The following is a 20,486-nucleotide window of genomic DNA, read 5'->3' as shown; positions in this document are numbered from 1 at the left end:
TGTGTTATAATCAAGTTCTTCCACTTAAAATGTGAACTGGAAACAGTAATCAAGAAAGGAACAGCAGTGGATAGTGAATGGACATTAAGGGTACGTCTAAACTACATGCCTCCGTCGACGGAGGCATGTAGATTAGCCAGATCGGCAGAGGGAAATGAAGCCGTGATTAAAATAATCGCGGCTTCATTTAAATTTAAATGGCTGCCCCGCTCTGCCGATCAGCTGTTTGTCGGCAGATCGGGGCAGTCTGGACGCGACGCGCCGACAAAGAAGCCTTTCTTGATCGGCACAGGTATGCCTCGTGAAACCAGGTTTACCTGTGCTGATCAAGAAAGGCTTTTTTGTCGGCGCGTCGCGTCCAGACTGCCCCGATCTGCCGACAAACAGCTGATCGGCAGAGCGGGGCAGCCATTTAAATTTAAATGAAGCCGCGATTATTTTAATCGCGGCTTCATTTCCCTCTGCCGATCTGGCTAATCTACATGCCTCCATCGATAGGTGATACTGGCAGTAGAATGACTGTACCCAATTGGGCAAACAATGTGGGCAAAGCCACGCAGCAACAATTGAGATATTTGAACATATATGGAGGAGCCTGGGTAAGAAAATAGAGGAACTGGAACTAGTGGTATAGGAAGTGAAATTATATATTATAACAATAACAGAAACGTGGTGGAATAGTAGTCATGACTGGAGAACGGGTATTGAAGGGTATGTGCTATCCAAGAAAGACAAAGGCAAAAGTGGTAGAGTAGCATTGCATATTTAATGATTAAGTAGATTGTAAAGAAATTAGAAGTGATGGAGTGGATAAGCAGTATGTTTGGGCCAAAATCCATTTGGCGAAAAAAGCTACTAGAGGTTCCCTGACATGATGATTAGGGAATGCTACAGACTACCAGAATCTGATTTAGATATGGATAGAAACCTCTTTAATGTGTTTAATGAAATAAATACTACTGGGAATTGTGTGATTAAGGGAGACTTTAACTTCCCAGATATAGATTGGAGGACAAGTGCTACTTATAATAGTAGGGCCCATAATCTGTCCTGTATGTGATAACAGGCAGATTTCTTCACCAGTTAGTTGCTGAACCAAAAAGAGGTGATGCCATTTTAGATTTGGTATTGGTGAGGAGTAGGGATCGCACAGAAGAACAATTTGTAAAGGACAACCTTGGTTCAACTGATCATGAGTTAATTCAGTTTAAATTAAGTGAAAGGATTAAAAAAAAGATCTGCAACAAGGATCCTTGTTTCCAATAGAGCTAACTTTAAAAATTAAGAGAATTAATTAGGGAAGTGAACTGGACTGAAGAATTAAAGGATCTGAATGTGGAGGAAGTTAGGAATTACTTTAAGTCAAAGTTGCAGAAGTTCGCTGAAGCCTGCATACCAAGTAAGGAGTAAAATTTGGAGGGAAGGGTTGCAGACCAAGTTGGATGAACATGCATCTCAAACAGGTAATTAAGAGAAAGCAGAAAGCCTACAAGGAATGGAAGATGAAAGGGATCAGGAAGCAAAGCTACTCTTGGAGGTCAGAAAGTTTAGGGATAAAGTAAAAATTGCCAAAAGCCAAGGAGAACTGGACCTTGCAAAGAGAATTAAAACCAGTGCTAAAAGGTTCTATCGCCATATAAAAAAGAAGAAAACAATGAAAGAGAATGTGAGAATGCTAAACGCTGAGTATGGGGAGGGGGGGTGGAGATAAAGATAACCTGGGCATGGCCAACACCTAAACAAATACTTCAGGGTATGTCTACACTAGCTCATTAGTTCAAGCTAGGTAGGCAAATAAGGGCAACCAGGGTTGCAAATGAAGCCCGGGATTTAAATATCCTGGGCTTCATTTGCATCTTCCCGGGCGCAGCCACTTTTAAATCCCCCTTAGTCCGAACTACACGCGGCACAGAGTAGGTAGTTCGAATTAGGAGCTCTAATTTGAACTACCGTTACTCCTCGTGGAACGGAGTAGGTAGTTCAAATTAGGATCTCTAATTCGAACTACCGGTACTCCTTGTGGAAAGAGGTGTACCAGTAGTTCGAATTAGAGATCCTAATTCGAACTACCTACTCCGTGTAGCCGCGGGCACGGAGTTCGGACTAAGGGGATTTAAAAATGGCGGTGCCCGGGAAGATGCAAATGAAGCCTGGGATATTTAAATCCCGGGCTTCATTTGCAACCCCGGTTGCCCTCATTTGCCTACCTAGCTTGAACTAATGAGCTAGTGTAGACATACCCTCAGTGTTTAATGAGGCTATTGAAGAGTTTAGGGGTAGTGGCATGATAGCTAATGGCAATGGCAATGAAGATATGAAGGGAGAAATTACCAGTGTTGTCTTCAAGTCGTCATTGTCAAGTCCAAGTCGAGTCTCAAGTCACTGCAGTTCAAGTCTCAAGTCAAGTCTCAAGTCCCTAAAGTCACTTTCGAGTCAAGACCCAAGTTAAGTCTCAAGTCTTAATTTAAAAAATGTCAAGTCACTTTTGTATCAGCCATCAATATCGGCATTTTCAGACAATTTTTTCACCAAGTCAATTTAACAAAATTAGCAAGTCTCAAGTCAAGTCTCAAGTCACAAACAATGAACTCGAGTCAAGTCTCAAGTCGAGTCACCTAGGCGACTTAAGTTGGATTTGAGTTCAAGTCATGGGACTTGAGCCAACAACTCTGGAAATTACCTCATCTAAAGTGGAAGTCAAATGCAAACCACTTAATGAGATTAAATCAGAGGGTCCATGCAAGAGTATTAAAGGACTGGGCACAACTGTAAGCTCAATAGCTAGGATTTTTAATAAATCTGTAAACTCGGGGGTTGTTGTCTATGACTGGAAAATTACTAATATAGTTTCTACTTTTAAGAAAGGGGGGAAATGATCTAGGAAATTACAGGATTGTTAGCTTGACCTCAATTGTATGCAAAGTCTTGGACCAAATTTTGAAAGAGAAAGTAGTTAAGGACATAGAGGTGTGTGGTAATTGGGATAAAATACAACATGGTTTTACAAACCTGATCTCCATTGAGAAAATAACTGATTTTTTAGACAAAGGAAATGCAGTATATCTAATCTGCCTACATTTCAATAATGCATTTGGTACAGTTCCACATGGGAAATTAGTTAAATTAGAGAAGACTTAAACCATGAAGACTTCTTAAACCGTGTCTGGATTTAGGCTTTTATTTTGCATGTTTGAAGTGGCTTCCAACTCCAGGAGTCTATGCTGTGGGGAAGCCAGTTTGAGAAGTGGAGATGGCAAACCAGTTAAAAAATGAATTTCTGATAACAATGTAGAGTCAGATCCCTTGACAAGTGCAAATCATTGTAGTCCCAGAGAAGGCTATGGTGTATGCTAACTTACAGCTCCTGAAGAGCTAACATGTGATTCATGTTATTTCTTGTTTATTATGTAGAACATTAATGGGAGCTTTGAAACTAAATCTTGGGGGTGCTCCAGAAGGACCTGCAGGGACTGGCAAAACTGAAACAACAAAAGATCTAGCAAAAGCACTGGCTAAGCAGGTACCAAAATAAATGAAATGTTGAATTGTTGCATTACATTGTTTTGTGTTTTGAGATGCAGGTCTTCTCTGGAGTTCTTTCTTGTGCAAATGGCAGTGCCCTTCATCTGTTATCTATTCATGACGAGTACTGATGGGAAGCTCACAGAATTTGGACAAAAAACACAAAGCCTGAGTGAACAGGCTGTGTGCATTCCATAAAAATGATTCCAGTAGGCCTGGGGATGGATAATGGAATCCTCAGCAATAGTCTATGGTAGGCAGAATGTATCCAAAGTGCTGCTGCTCCTTCAGGGTACTGGAGCAAGTAGTAGTTATAGCCCACTGCTGAGTGCCATGCAGTGGTATGGGAACATCTGTCAAAGTGGAGTGCTGAGCCCCTTTGGCTCTATCCACCCTCATTCTCAGCTAAAGCTGAGAGCAAAGCTCTGGTAGCTGCCTCTTAGCACACACAGCTCTAACAGAGACCCCAGCATCCAGGGCTGGCAGCAGAGCTCCTGGTTCACAGAGCAGCAGCTGAGAATCCATTCCAGCACATGGGGCCTGCAGCAGAGATCCCAATGTGCAGAGTGGCAGCAGGGACCTCAAGTGCTAAGCCAGAAGCCTAGGGCTGCTGCAGCATCCTCACACTCATATTTCCCAAGCCTATATTAGCATGCTGTTTCTATCTAAAAATCCCTTTCCATTTTCCTGTGTCGGAAACTTTCACAGACCAGGATGAATGACTCAATGTGGGATAGATTCCCTTTTTATAAGTCTTAGCTGTGTAGAAGAGACATGATATTGCAGTTGGTTTTGGAGGAGACTTACATGTTCAGAAGAAGGGAGCTGGATTTGCCTGTTAGGAAGTGTTCCTTTACAAGAGATTTTCTTTTTTTATTCTTTTTTTATTCTTTTTTGCTTAGAAAAACACTGAATTATTTTGTTTAATTTAAGCTAATATATAGTTTCACCTAAAACCATGATATGAGTATTGTTTTAAATTTCTCAGGCTTGAAAAATCTTTGAAACATTTCCTCACATCAATGTACAGTAGTGTTTTATTTCACATAAAACTAATCTTAATCCCTGTGGCGAGTAAATACTTGACAGATACTTCATTACCAACATGTTAATATCATGGCTAGAGCCATTGACTACATATTTAGGTATATATAATCTTCTAAATTACCAATTGCCAAACTCATAATAATCTCTGTTTATAGATACCAAAATTGTTACAATAATATTAACACTGACTGCTGAATGTTTCTTTTTTTCTATAGTGTGTTGTCTTTAATTGCTCTGATGGTCTTGATTACAAAGCCATGGGTAAATTCTTTAAGGGACTGGCACAATCTGGAGCTTGGGCCTGCTTTGATGAATTCAACAGAATTGAGGTAACTTTTTAACTGAAGTGTTTAAAACAACAAACATGTAATTAAATATTAAAGAATAACTTTAAATATAGACTTGAATGTGTAATACCATTAATTTCCTACTTTTAGCACAGCTTGTGACATAAGCCCAGGTTTTCACTATTACATACATACACAGCTGCCATAGTGCATGCACAAATTTTGACAGAGGAAGTGTGGACTGGGTGGATAGAGCACTGATGCTGCGGAGTGGGTTCAAACCCTTGCTCTGCCACTAGCCTATTAGGTGACCTTGGGCAAGTCACTTCACCTCTCTGTGCTTCAGTTTGCCAATCTGTAAAACACTTTTACTTCTCCTGATGAAAGGTTCTGGATAACAATGGGTGTTATTAGCTGTGAAAATCTGGGTCCTACATTTTTAGCTTTAAGTGCTTTTGATGCATAGTGTCACCGTTGGCCTAACTCTCTTCGGGTGAGTTTTTCCTGTTTCTTTACAGGAAGCAAAATTAGGCCAATGCAAAATGCTTTTGAATATACCATCCATAATCTGTCTGTTTTGTGTATTCTTTGTAGTCTACGCTGTCACATACGTTATTCCATTATATTAGGTTTTGTGAGCCTGTACCCCAGTGAAGATAAAAGCCAGCTTTTGAATTTTCTAAAATTCTTTTATTGTGGTACATACTTTAAGGCAGTTTCCATCTCTAGGACTTCAACATAAAGCCATTAAACTGTATTTAAAAAAAGTTTCACCCAGAAATACTGCTTTTATAATGGCTCCATGTCTGGGATGTTTTCTAATCTATTTCTTTATTATTAGGTTGAAGTGTTGTCTGTAGTTGCACAACAGATACTCAGTATACAGCAGGCTATTATTCGAAATCTGAAAACATTTATTTTTGAAGGAACAGAGATCTCTCTTAATCCAACCTGTTGTGTCTTCATCACTATGAACCCTGGGTATGCTGGACGAGCAGAACTTCCTGATAATCTAAAGGTAACTCTGACGTTCTGATTTCTAGTAGGAATTAAACACAATTTGCAGTTTTGCTTCTAATGTAGTAGAACAAAAACAACCATGTAACATCAGGCCATAATTGCATTTAGGTGTTCTTGTTCTGGTTCATTAGTGGTTAAGATTTAATAATATGTTTAATGTTGCACAAAATGACCTGAATCTGATCTCACTTATTATACCAGATTCACACTGATAAACTCTGTTGATGTCCATTGAGTTACTCCTGAACTACATTGGTGTAAGCCTGGAATCAGGCCCTTTCTCTGAATCATTGTTCCTGTGGTAGTCAGTAGGAATACTGACATGAGTAAAGAACGCTTACATTAATCAGTGTTTTCAGGATCAGACTTTAGCGATTCACTAGTATAGGCAGCTATATTCTTGGGCAAACCATGGGTGTTGTTTCTGTTTTGACAGTTTTTGTCTGCTCCTGTGACAATGCCCATTGTATGTTCAGAGAATCTGTCTGTAACTGCTAGAATATATCAAAATGGGGAAAAAAAATCTTCATTTATCTGTGCCGGTGTGCACACATGGAATCCTACTGACTTCGATAAATAATAACCTTAATCATTAATATAAAAATTTTAAATTTTTATATATATTTGTATTGTGGTTTTTTTTGTAAGCCACCTTGAATATTTTAAATAGAAAGGTGGGGTAAAAATATTTAAATAAATAAATAAATAAATAAAATATGGGCCTTTTAATGCTGATTTACTCTCCCTATAATCCTACTGAAACAAATAGTATTGCACAGGGTGTAGGTTGGTGCAGAATTTCATCTCACATATTACAAATCAATACATTTATGTTTAAATTGAAGGTAATTTCCTTTTCCTTTCATCAGCCAAGACCAGAGTTTAGGGGTCTGTGCTTTTCTTACAATATGCGATGGCATTGTCACAGTTTCAGAGTAACCATACTGTAGAGGGCACGACCCCTCAATGGTCTGGAAACCCCAAAATTGGGGTCTGTGTCAGCTTTATGCAGGGCAATTATGGCTCATAGGTCCAGTTCCTCTTAAATGTCCTTCTACCTAGGGTAAATATAGTCCAGTGGGTGTAGTCCCAGAGTACAGCCCCCTCTATCAGGGTCAATACGGCCCTACAGGCCTAGTCCACAGCACAGTTCCCTCTATCAGGGTAAATACAGCTCTGCAGGTCTAGTACACCAACACACACTCCTCTCTCAAGGTCACCATGGCCTAAAGGCCTACTCTGAGGGAAGCCTCCCAGAATTCTAGGGAGCTGGATTGGTGTGGAGTGGGAAGGTAGGAGGACCCGGGCCCTCCCACTCCACCGGGTCCCAGCCCAGGCCCTGTTGGCAGTGGAGGATTGCTGCTCCTGGGGGGCTGCTGCTGCTGCTGCTGCTGCAGGGGCAGATCAGGAGCTCCGTCCTGAGCTCCTTCCCCTCTGGTGGTCAGCTCAGACTGAGTGGCTCCCTGGGCTTTTATACCCAGCATTCCCTGGGAGAATGCCCAGCAAGGCTGTGGGGTGGGGCCTTTTCAGCCAACTGGGCAAGGGCGACTCCCTACTCCTTAGTGCAGGGTAGATACACCCGTCACACATTTTTTTAATCCTTATCCATGGTCCACTTCAGGAATGCCTCTGAGATTTAAGGCCTCTGGCCATCACTTGGGCCCTGCAAATCTGTAGATATTTGCTTTATATCCTCAATTTTTTGCTGCTTCTTAGAGTGATGTCCCCGTGGGTGCTCCACTGTTTGTGTCGGGTCATCCCAGTGCCGCAGATCAGAGTTGTCCCTAGCAGTAGCAGTCTGGACCATGCATGCGAATCAGATGCCTTGTGCCATTCATGCCTTTCTCTTCATGTGCGCAGTCTGGCTCCCTCCAGTTCCTTCATTGCTATCCTCAGTTGCAGATGGAGCGAGTTCCTCTCCTCGGAGAATCTAGTCAGAGAAAAGAATTTTGATAGTTAGCATAGTGGTTTAGCCTGTTAGAATTAGTTCATAGTTAATAGTTAGATCATTCAAGTAGTTTCATTTTTTTCCTGTTTGCATTTACAAAAAGAAGAGAAACAACCGTTGTTGTCGACCGCTGTGAAGGCCACAGCTTTAAAAAAAAAAAAACCGACAAGAGACAAGAGAACAACTCCTCTAATTCAAATGAGAGGACAACAGTGAACCTCTCCAGACATCATGACAGTGTCACCCGGTCTTAAAAAGTGCGACACTTGTTGTGAGCCCATGCCTGCCTCAGACTGGCATTCCTCCTCAGGGAAGCACATATACCTCAAAAGTGCCCTCATTATTCAAAACTAATGGCTAGAGCACAGTGAGACAGGGGGACACAACTCCATATGCTCTTCCTTGATAAGGCGCTTCAGCCATCAGAATGAGCATCTTCAGCTTCCTGTTCAGACCCTATCAGGGCCAAGAAACAAAGAGCCACTTCCCTGGGCCCAGGCTTCTCATCTAAGAAACATGCCTCGCCAGCATAGTCTCTACCACTTACTTCATCCAGCTGCATCAGCACCAGACATAAGCCGGGGACATCTTGCACCAGGTTCTCCCATTCTAAGAGTGCTATGGAACCAAAACCATTGCATGGAGCATCATCATCAGTGCTGACCACTGGCACTTCCACGTAGGCACCGGTACCAATGACACTATAGGAACTGGAGATGCAGCCTCCCACTCTGGCACCATCAGCACTGAGTAAGCCATCGCACTGTCCAAGGCCCGCACAAAAACAAACAGCGACAGATCAGTTTCCTGGTCCAGAACCGTTAACATGTTCTTCCGCACTGTCATCATCATCACTGACACCGCCTTCACCAGCACTGATGCACTTCGTTACTGGTCAGGATGGGCTTACTTGCAGGAGACAATATAGATCTCCCCTCATCCTTTGGCACCACACCATGTATCCTCTGGGGATGCACTACCTAGGCAAATGTCGCTATCTCGTCTTCCTTCCTCAAGGGGCTCAGTCAGATCCCTGAGGTCTCCGACACTATCAACACACACTGCCTTTCACAAGGATTGCAGGACTGTTCTGTCTTCTAACCATTCTTCCCCCACAAAGTCATACTATGAGCACCACAGGCGTAGACACTCTTATGATCATCCACCCCATTGGAAGACACAGTACCATTACTCATTGACCTGCTTCAGACATTGGTCACCATGTTGCTACCACTCTACTTCTAGACACCAACCTCTCCCCCGATCACCAATAAACAGGCCAATAAAAAGTAATTTGTTCCTGCCAAAGGCATGGATTTCCTATTTTCCCACTCCCAACCAAATTCTTTGATTGTGGACGTGGCTCGATAGAGGTCTAAATTACCACAGTACAAGAATGCTGCAGCAGACAAAGAAAGTAAGCTCATGGACCTCTTTGGTAGAAAAATGTATTCGTTGTCAACCTTATAGCTCTCCATCACAAATTACTCACCCTTCTTGGTGAACCATGATTTTGATAATTATTCCAAACTTACTGGCCTCATGGATCTCCTACCAGATGATAAAAGACCAATCCTAAAGATGATTGTCCAAGAGGGTTATAAAACTACACCAACTGCCCTACAAATGGCTCTCAATGTAACCGACACAGCAGCATGCTCCATCACAACTTCAATAGTAATGTGTCAAGTGTCTTGGCTACAAGTGGCTGGCGTCCTGAGAGGGCTACAATCTAAAGTAGAGGACCTCCCATTCAACAAACAAAAATTGTTTGCAGAAAAGACTGATGAGGTTCTCCACACAAGTTAAGACTCCAGTACAACCTTACACACATTAGGCATGTATACGCCACCATGTCACCAGAAATGGTACACACCATACCAGTGGCACCATGAGTTTTTATATTCTCAATATCAGCACAGGGGATTCGACCAATCCCGTGCAAGACAGTGCCCTCAGAGTAGACGTCCGCAAAACAACTGCACTGCTAGTCAACAAACAGCAGATTTGAGGCATTGGTCTAGGGCATGCAAGGTCTCCCCCTTACCTGTTCATACCAGTACCAGATTCCCATTTTTCACTACCGCCTGAGACCATTCTATCACCTCTGTGCCCCCACCATTACATTGGACCGCTGGGTCCTCGAAGTCATGGCATCTGGTTACACCATTCCATTTACATTCCTCCCTCCAACCTTCCCACCATACCATCCCTTTTCAGGGACCCCTCTCATGAGGACCATTAAATAAAGAGGTCCATTGCCTCCTTTCCATCGGAGCAGTAGAGCGAGTACTGGACAAGTTCAGAGGCAAGGGCTTCTACTCTCACTATTTTCTCACACAGAAAAGGACAGGCAGTTGTAGGCCCATTCTTGACCTTCACAAACTCAACCAATACTTTAACAAACAGTGGTGCAAAATGATTACCCTAGCATTCCAGTGCTGGATGAGGGGTACTGGTTCACAGCCCTCGACCTACAAGATGCCCATTTCCATGTCACCATCCATCCTGCTCCTATGATTCCTACAATTTATGGTGGCAGCAGAACACTTCCAATATCGTGTTTTACCCTTTGGCCTCTTGTCCACACCCAGGGTGTTTTAAAAGACACTCGCAGTGGTTGTGGCATACCTATGTCGACAGGGCATTATAATCTTCCCTTCTCTCAACGATTGTCTAATAAAGGGTCCTTCCCTCACAGAAGCATTCAAAATGACAAATACAACAAGAAAGATATTTGAATCCCTTGGGCTCATCATCAATGATCAGAAATCCATGCTTTAACCAGCACAGTTGCTGGTCTTTATAGGCTCCCAATTAGACTCTACTATGACACCGGCCTACTTACCGACACAAAGGTTCCAGGCGATACAAGATCTTATCGCAGTTGTCACCATGAGCCCTACGGTGCCAGTACTTACCTGCCTCCAACTCATGGGGTGCATGGCAGCAACAACCTATGAAGTACATCATGCTCAACTACATTTTGGGTGCCTCCAACATTGACTGGCCTCTATACATGCCCTATGAAGGCACAGTGTCCACAAACATGTTTCCCTTCCATCCATCGTGGCCGCTTCCCTCAAATAGTGGGTTGAACCACACAACCTACTAGCGAGGGTCCCATTTCACCAAGATCAGCCCACCGTACAGATCATTACAGGCATCTCCCTCCTGGGATGGGGTGCACACTTGGACGGTCAGCTTGATCAGGGCTGATGGTCTACCAAAAAAAGAGCACTCCATATAAAACTTTTGGAACCAAGAGCAGTTGCCAACATATGCAAGCACATTGCATGCACATTTACAACACACCTGTCAGGATACTTATGGACAATATGACAATAACATACAGGCAGTCCCCGGGTTACGTACAAGATAGGGACTGTAGGTTTGTTCTTAAGTTGAATTTGTATGTAAGTTGGAACTGGTACATATTTTTTTGTGGGGGGAGCTGGAGTTAGGTGGAAAAGACCCTGATTCTCATACAATTTCCTTATTCTAAGAAAAACACATACTGTTTTGATATGATGGATTTTTGGTTGATATTTTAATTAAAAATTGATCATAAGTTTCAGTGTTTCATGCTATATCCAAATCTTCCTTTTGGGGTACCTGAAAGATCCCAGTTATTCATTTAATAGTCAGAATCTTTGTTTTTTATAACTAAAAAAAATTTATTCAATGCATATTACTGTTCCAAATAGAATTTGCTACAGATGGTTCAGTGAAATGGGTATTAAGTGTAATCAATAGTCATTGGAGAGCACAGTGAAATATTGATACAATCAAAGCTGTTGTTGTATTCTGCTGAGCAGAAAATGGAAATCCCTTCCTGTGAAGTGTGTGTGTGAATTTATCCACAGGATTAATTTTAAAGAAAAATTCTGTGTTGGGAACAGGAGTTTAGCCACAGGTGGGTCCTCATTGTCCACTCACACACTTTGCAACCAGACCCATCCCCTCAGGGCTTACCCTGCTCCGCTCCAGCCAGGGTGTGGGGTTGGGGCTTATCCCTTCTTCCCTTCTGTCCTGCTCCTCCCCATTCTTGCCCACACACACCACTGGGTAATTTTTCAGCTTCACCTCTGCCAGGCTGGAAGGGACTTGTTAATTTCATGTGACGCTAACAAGATGCTTGCAGCTCTAGTGCTGACGAGGGAAAGAGCTGTTGCTCCCAAGGTGGGGACTGTAACACAGTGGGTCTCACTGCCTGCTGCTCCTGCTGTTCCCTAGGAAATTAATTTTTCCGCTCTGGGGTGCCCCCTTTTGGCTGGTGTCTTGTTCCCCCCAGCAGACCCGCGTCCTCTGCGGCGAGAAAAGCCGCTCCGCGTCTCCCTGGTCTGCTGGGGGGGGGGGGCAGCGACAGTGGGGGAGGCACCCCACACTAGCTGTGCCCCCCCCCCGTTTGTAACTAGGGATCCAACGTAAGTCAGATTGATGTAACCCGGAGACTGCCTGTATTATATAAATTGCCAGGGAGGTGCCCAGTCCCATTCTCGGTGCGCCAAAGTGGTACGTCTATGGAATTGGTGCATCTGCAACAAACTCATGTTGGTGGCATCATACCTACCTTGCATCAACAATGTCACAGCAGATGTGTTGAGCAGGCACTTTGTACCAGATCATGAGTGGGAGCTACATCACCACGTACTTCAACCTATCTTCTGTCATTGGGGATTTCCCAAAATAGACTTCTTTGGTTCCCATGAGAATGCCAAATGCCCACAATACTGCTCCAGGGCCAGAATGGGCCTGGGATCACTAGGAGATGCCTTTTTCTCAACTGGAGAGGCCCTCTACTCTATCCATTCCCACCAACCCCTCTCATCCCAAGAGTCTTTGAGATGATTAACAGAGACGGGGTAACAGTAATACTCATAGCCCCCTCCTGGGCCCAACAGACGTGGTTTCTCTGTGAATGTCTCTGACCGGGGGTCATGCACAGCTTGACCTGCTGCTCACAAACAGGGAGGAACTAGTTGGGAAAGTAGATGTGTGTGGGAACTAGGGAAACAGTGATCATGAGATGGTAGATTTAAGGATCCTGAACAAAGGAAGAAAGAAGAGCAGCAAAATACACACCCTGGACTTCAGAAAAGCAGACTTTGACTCCCTCAGAGAACTAATGGGCAGAATCCCCTGGGATGATAATATGAAGGGGAAAGGAACCAGGAGAGCTGGCTGTATTTTGAAGAAGTCTTATTGACGGCACAGGAACAAACCATCCTGGTGCACAGTAAGAAAAGCAAATATGGTAGGTGACCAGATTGGCTTACCGGGGAAATCGTTGGTGAGCTTAAACACAAAAAGGAAGCTTATAAGAAGTGGAAACTTGGACAGACGACTAAGGAGAAGTATAAATGTATTGCTTGAGAATGCAGGGGAGTAATCAGGAAGGCAAAAGCACAATTGGAATTGCAGATAGCAAGAGATGTGAAAGGTAACAAGAAAGGTTTCTACAGGCATGTTAGCCAATAAGAGGGTGATCAGAGAGGGTGTGGGGCCCTTACTGGATGAGGGAGGTAACCTAGTGACCGATGATGTGGGAAAAGCTGAAGTAGTCAATGCTTTTTTTTGTCTCTGTCTTCACAGACAAGGTCAGCTCCCAGACTACTGCACTAGGCAAAGCAGTATGGGAAGGAGGTGGGCAGCCCTCAGTGGAGAAAGAACAGGTTAAGAACTATTTAGAAAAGCTAGACATACACAAACCCATGGGTCTGGATTTAATGCATCCTACGGTATTGAGGGAATTGGCAGATGTCATTGCAGAGCTTTGGCTATTATCTTTGAAAACTCGTGTAGATCAGGAGAGATCCCAGATGATTGGAAAACATCAAATGTAGTGCCCATCTTCAAAAAAGGGAAGAAGGACAATCCAGGGAACTACAGACCAGTTAGCCTTACCGCAGTCCCCGGAAAAGTCATGGAGGGAAGTCTCAAGGAATCCATTTTGAAACACTTGGAAGAGGGGAATCTGATCAGGAATAGTCAACATGGATTCAGCAAGGGCAAGTCATGCCTGACCAATCTGATTAGCTTCTATGATGCGGTAACTGGCTCTGTGGATATGGGAAAGTCTGTGGATGTGATATATCTTGACTTTAGCAAAGCTTTTGATACCATCTCCCACAATATGCCTGCCAGCAAAGTTAAGGAAATATGGATTGGATAAATGAACTGCAAGATGGATAGAAAGCTGGCTAGATTGTCGGGCCCAACAGATAGTGATCAATGGCTCGGTGTCTGGTTGGCAGTCGATTTCAAGTGGAGTGCCCCAAGGATTGGTTCTAGGGCCACTTTTGTTCAACATCTTCATTAATGACCAGGATGAGGGGATAGATTGCACCCTCAGCAAGTTTGTGACTGACACTAATCAAGGGGGAGAGATAAATATGATGGAGGGCAGGGATAGGGTCCAGAGTGACCTAGACAGATTAGAGGATTGGGCCAAAAGAAATCTGATGAGGTTCAACAAGGACAAGTGCAGAGTCTTGCCACTTGAGACGGAAGAATCCTAAGCATTCCACGAGGAGTAACAGTTAATTCGAACTAAGGGGTTTATCTTGGAATCCTGCTTCTCTGCCGCGTGTAGACGCGGGCAGTTACTTCGGGCTAGTCAGTTTCCAAAATGGCGACCGGCCGGGATTATGCTCATCAAGCGCGGGATATTTCAAATCTGCACTTCATTAGCAATTTTAGTTGCCCTCATTAGCCTCCCTAGTTTGAACTAGGGGGATAGTGTAGACGTACCCACACTGTTTTAACATACTTGTCAACCAATTATGATAACTATAGCACATAAGACATCTAAACTAAATCAATAAATATATGTATTGTTAAACTATATTTGTGTTGGAATGCAGTGGCTCCTTATGTGGCTCTAACACATCTATGTTATCGAATAAACTGAGATCACTGCCTGTGCACATTATTTTTGTGTGTCCATCTTGTTAGTAGCCATTATATATTCAAATTTATGAGGTGGTACAGTGGGAGGGGAGAGTTGTATGTGCCCAATACAACTATATATGGGATGAAGCTTAGAGACATCAAACACAAAAGTTTACCCTGCCAACAATCCAGATCAACGAAGTTTAATTCTTTAAAGAAATATCTATGAAACAGCATGTGTGGTTCTTTGAAGAGTATAGAACAGTTAATATTCTGTGTGCATGTGTGCGTGTGCGCGTATGCATGCTGGCTCCTTATTTGGCTCTGTTACAAATATGAACTAGAGAAATATACTAGGCACAGACTTCAAAGGTTGTGACTGAGCACATAGCTCAGTTCTGAAGGAACACACAGCAAGACGCATATGTGCTACCCTCAATCTTTTCTGGACTCAGCCAAGGCTGAAAACGTAGCATACAGCCACTGACAACTCTCCTTGAGTGCTCAAGATGCACTCTGTTGGCCATACCTGTCAAGTGCTCTCCTAGCCTTAATGATGGATCAAGAAGGGAACCTGCTACAGACTCCAACCTGGGAGACCACAGTCTCCTCATTCACCCAATTAATTCCCCCTTCAACCTCTAACAACAGCCACAACGGGAGCCAAATGCCCCCCCAAATCTGAACAACGCAAACACGGAGCTCTGGGCTAGCTCAGCACCCTGTGAAGAGGGAGAGGAGCAGAGAGCTTCTCCCAATAAGAAGGAGCAGCACAGCCCCTGGGGCAAAGGGAGACCTGCCCCCGCAAGACCCCCGCAGCCTGTCCTCAGGCAGAAGGGATCTGAGGAAGTTGGGGGTTCTCAGAATGCCCAAGCTCATGGGGAGGGTCCATCCTGCTACCTCTCGGCACAGCGGCTAGCCTGGGCGGGAAGGGGACGTCCTACCTGGGATTTCCACACCATGTAGGCGGAGGCACCTGCTGGCTGCTGGGCACCTGCTGGCCTTTCCTCTGCTGAAGCCACTTTCTGGGGAAGGAAAAGAGGCTGTTGGTGCCGCCGCTGGGGGCACTGAGAGCAGAGTTGGAGGGCGTATGCGCCAGGAAGGGCAGCTCCCAGTCTGTGTTCCTCTTGCCCTGCGGGCTCGACTCATACACGAAATGGAAGCTGCCCGAGGGGGACTTCTCCAGCGGGGTGCTGGGAGTGGAGAGCGAGCTGCAGAGTGTGCTGCCCCCCGGGTGCAGAAGGGCTCAGGAGGAGAAGGCGGCAAGGCTTTCTGCCAAGGGACTGCCGACTGCTCTGGCCCAGGGCGTCCTGGCTGGGCCGTCCCCTTCCTCTCGGCTGCAGCTGCCGATGATGGCCGGGTCCAGGCTGAGGGTCTGGTGGAGCCTCTGCTTGGAGAGACTCTTGGAGGAGGTAGTGGCCGAGGAGGAGCAGGAGACAGGGCCACCCAGCAGGCTTCAGACACGCATGGTGCCAGCGCTGCGCTGGTGCCTACCTGGAAATGCCACCCCTGGAAATGTGCTGCCCTAAGCGTGTGCTTGATTTGCCAGCTCTGATTAAGAGGAGCATTTCCAAAAGATCTAGAGAAGTGATTATTCCCCTTTATTCAGCACTGGTGAGGCCACATCTGGAGTATTGCATCCATTTCTGGGGCCCCCACTACAAAAAGGATGTGGACGCATTGGAGAGGGTCCAGCAGAGGGCAACCAAAATTATTAGGAGACTGGAGCCCTTAACCTACGAGGAGAGGCTGAGGGATTTGGACTTATATAGTCTGCTGAAGAGAAGAGTAAGGGGGGATTTGATAGCAGCCTTCAACTTCCTGAAGTGAGGTTCCAAAGAAGATGGAGAGAGGCTGTTCTCAGTAGTGATGGATGGTGGAACAAGGAGCAATGGTCTCAAGTTACATTGTGGGGGGGTGTAGGTTGGATATTAGGAACAATTATTTCATTAGGAGAGTGGTGAAGTACTGGAATGGATTACTTAGGGAGGTGGTGGAATCTCCATCTCTAGAGGTTTTTAAGTCTCGGCTTGACGAAGCCCTGGCTGGGATGATTTAGTTAGGGTTGGTCCTGCTTTGGGAAGGGAGCGGGACTTGATGACCTCCTTAGGTTTCTTCCAGCTCTATGATTCTATGTTTTCCCGGCCACTCTATTCCCTCCCCAAACACAATGATCTATTGACTCAGAGCCGTGACATGCTGTTGCATCTCCATGCAGGGAACCCTGAGCCTTTGATTGGGCAGGGCTGATTAATCATCTGTGAAACTGTGCCACAGCGCAGTTTAGAGGGAACACTGAAGGTGAGTAATTTCCTCACCTGCAGATGTCAGTGTGGATATCATCATATCATTTTTGCATATACCGATGTAGATGCGGATATAAATTTTGTATCTGAGCAGGGTTCTAGCCATCATCTCGCTCTGGGTAGGGACCTGCATGCTATTTCCTTCTCCTTTTTAGGTTATAGCTCACTAGAGTTCACTGTGATATTCCCAGCGAGACCAGCACCTATGCTTGTTTTCTCTCCCAAGAGCTATGAACAATACATACCAGCAGTAACATGTCATTACACTGCTCTTTCTCAGCAGTACATTATTCAGGATACAGTGCATACAGAGGCAACATGTAAAAAACAATAAACTTTTGTAGAACATCGCCTGTCTATTTATGGGGCCCTGCTAAGCTAAAAGCCTTCCAAAACTACAGCAAGGGTTAGCCCCCACCCCACCCCAGGATCAATGGTCTTGTCTGTTTGCTGAAGCAAAAGAAAGAGCCTGAGTCTGTTTAAACTCAGCCTTTTCTGTCCTTGCTTCTCTGAGACTGCCTTAAACCAGTGTATGCAAACACTGCAGGGAGTGGTGTATCTCTGGAGCTTTTACAATCTCAGGGATATAGTAAACGCTGCCTAGTAACTCTCCGCACTTAGAGTTGCATTGTTCACTGCCCACAGTGTTAATAAACCGAACATAATACAATATACAGGCAGTCCCCGAGTTACGCGGATCCGACTTATGTCGAACGGGGTTTGCTCTGCGTCTCCCTGGTCTGCTGGTCTCCAGCAGACCAGGGAGATGGGGAGCAAAGCCTCTGAGGACGCTGGCAGTGGGACAGCCGCGGCGCGCCTGGGCTGTCCACTGCCTGCGTGCTCCGTGGCTTTGCTCCCCGTCTCCCTGGTCTGCTGGAGACCAGCAGACCAGGGAGACGGGGAGCAAAGCCTCTGAGGACGCGGGCAGCGGACAGCCCAGACGCGCCCACACGTGCCACGGCTGTCCCGCTGCCGGCGTCCTCAGAGGCTTTGCTCCCTGTCTCCCTGGTCTGCTGGTCTCCAGCAGACCAGGGAGACGCGTAGCAAAGCTGCGGAGGACCCGGGTGGCGGGACCGTGGTGCGTCTCGGTCCGCCGCCCGCGTCTCCCTGGTCTGCTGGGGGGGGCGGGGGGCGCAGCTAGTATGCCCCCACAGACCCGGCTTTTCTCCGGACGCCTGTGGTAGAGCAGCTGGGGCGCTGCTGGTTGGTCCCGCAGTGCTGCTCTGGGCGCTACTGAACCAACCCGGCAGCACCCCAGCTGCTCTGCCCCAGGCGTCCTGATTCAGCCGCTGCTGGTCAGTTTCAGCAGCGGCTGAATCAGGACGCCTGAGGCAGAGCAGCTGGGGTGCTGCTGGGTTGGTCCAGTAGCGCCAAGGAGCGGCGCTACTGGAGCAACCCAGCAGCACCCCTGCTGCTCTGCCCCAGGTGTCCCCAAGTCAGCCGCTGCTGAAACTGACCAGCGCTGACTACAGGAAGCCCGAGGCAGAGTTGCTCTGCTCCGGGCTTCCTGGAATCAGCCGCTGATCAGTTTCAGCAGCAGCTGACTTGGGACGCCTGGGGGTCTTAAGTTGAATCTGTATGTAAGTTGGAACTGGCGTCCAGATTCAGCCTGTTGAAACTGATCAGCGGCTGATTTCAGGAAGCCCGGGGCAGAGCAACTCTGCCTTGGGCTTCCTGTAGTCAGCCGCTGGTCAGTTTCAGCAGCGTCTGAATCTGGATGTCAGTTCCGACTTACATACAGATTCAACTTAAGAACAAATCTACAGTCCCTATCTTGTATGTAACCCGGGGACTGCCTGTCGTTCCCAAATTTACTGCATATTCTTGTAATATATATCACAAGCATGTCTAATACCATAAACAGCACAAAAATGTAGCTTTTTGGTCTGTTATAGGTGCAAATGATGGCAGCTGTTACAGGATAGATGCAAAGCTTTGGACTTGGGTTTTGGGAATAAAAGAGTTGTGAAGTTCATTAAATTTGTAGAGTATTTAATATTTGAAATGTTTAGTTAAAATTAGAAAATCCATTGAGGGTCACATTCTACCTGTCACAGATAAACTGCCTGTTTAAAACTTTCTATTATATAATATGATGACAATTCAGGTTGCAATCTACTGACTGCCTAAGGGATTTGGATGCCCAATTACCATTAAATTAATTGTAATTAAAATCCCCTAAACAGCTGTGCAAATCTCAGCCTTAAAGTATGACAAATGTTCTTGAATCAACGAGAAAAATATTTTTGGCACTGAACTAGGACCAAGGGGTTCTGAATTAAATTCCCCTCTTTGCCATGGTTTCTCTGTGTGACCTTGATCAAGTAATATAATATAACTACACAGCATATAGTCTCTCCGTGTGTCCATATGTAAAATTGCGTAATAATACTTCCTTTTTCTTATCTATTTAGATTGTAAATTTTTCAGAGTAGTGAATGTCTCTTGCTGTATGTGGGGTGCCTAGCAAAATGGAGACAAAATCTTGGTTGAAGCCTCTTGGCAGTAACACAATGCAAATAATCAAGAATAACAATTATGATGGAGTTCCTCTGTCTTCAGTTTGATTCCTAAAGTCATATGAATGGAAGACAAATATCTGTGAACTTACAGAGTAATTCTACACCTATAAAACTCCTTCAAGTTATTGCTTTATTCTTTATTCTTGGGTATGCGATTTTTTTTTAGCTGTTAAATTTTTCTTCTATAGGCATTATTCCGAACAGTTGCCATGATGGTTCCAGATTATGCTTTGATTGGTGAAATTTCACTTTATTCAATGGGATTTCTTGACTCTAGAAGGTAAGTCAAATTCAATTTTCTACTTAGAGTGGGCTTTGAAATTCCTCAGGAAGCTAATCACTCTGGGTATGTCTATACTACAGCGCTATTTCGAATTAACTTAATTCGAAATAATTAATTCGAATTAAGCTAATTTGAAATAACGCATCTATACACAAAAACTATTTCAAAATAGCGTTTTGCTATTCAAAATAGCATGTCCACACTGAGTGGACCCTGAACTCAAGTTAAGGCTGGCCGGAACCAGTGCCGGAAGGGCATCAGTGTGTGGGACTGCTGCCTGAGGCTAACTGAGCTCCATACTTAAAGGGACCCTACCCCCACCCCAGGCAGACAGTTCTCAGTGTTCTTCACTTGCTTGTCTACCTTGATGAGGGACAGCAAAGCAGTCCTGTCTTGGAGTGCCCTGAGTGCCCGAACTCGGGACCCCACAGCACTCGGCCACATGGAGCCGGAGCTGCCCCTGGGCATGCTGGTGCATCTTGTGGGGTCCTTGCAATCAGCCCGGCTGCACTTGCTGCAGGCTGCCATCCAGGGGGTCAATCGGGGGGCTGTCAGGATCCAGGAGGGCCTGAGGGAGAGCGTCCACCCCTCAGAGCCCTCAGAGCCTCCCCGGTCCTCCACATGGGGGGCTCGTGCCCCATTCCTCCCTTATGTCCT

At 45.2% G+C, this 20,486-nt stretch overlaps 1 protein-coding gene and 1 long non-coding RNA gene across 2 annotated transcripts in view; one reads left to right on the top strand and one right to left on the bottom strand.

Moving 5' to 3' along the window:
• The window catches only part of DNAH3 (dynein axonemal heavy chain 3), a 163,767-nt gene that overhangs the window by 87,734 nt on the left and 55,547 nt on the right, over positions 1 to 20,486 (top strand). Inside the window, exons 30-33 of the mRNA XM_075899421.2 lie at positions 3,412 to 3,520; positions 4,785 to 4,898; positions 5,698 to 5,874; positions 19,735 to 19,826. Coding sequence (XP_075755536.2) covers positions 3,412 to 3,520; positions 4,785 to 4,898; positions 5,698 to 5,874; positions 19,735 to 19,826 — 492 coding nt within the window. The remainder of the gene's footprint in view (positions 1 to 3,411; positions 3,521 to 4,784; positions 4,899 to 5,697; positions 5,875 to 19,734; positions 19,827 to 20,486) is intronic.
• Positions 5,869 to 20,486, bottom strand: part of LOC112545815 (uncharacterized) — a 37,432-nt gene continuing 22,814 nt past the window's right edge. Inside the window, exon 3 of the long non-coding RNA XR_003089351.3 lies at positions 5,869 to 7,806. This is a non-coding gene — a long non-coding RNA (uncharacterized LOC112545815). The remainder of the gene's footprint in view (positions 7,807 to 20,486) is intronic.

Source organism: Pelodiscus sinensis, chromosome 15 (genome assembly GCF_052426305.1).
Source record: "Pelodiscus sinensis isolate ZL-2025 chromosome 15, ASM5242630v1, whole genome shotgun sequence".
Taxonomy (NCBI): Eukaryota; Metazoa; Chordata; order Testudines; family Trionychidae; genus Pelodiscus; species Pelodiscus sinensis.
The sequence above is the reverse complement of the archived record's forward strand: the minus strand, read 5'-3'. Positions and strand labels throughout refer to the sequence as shown.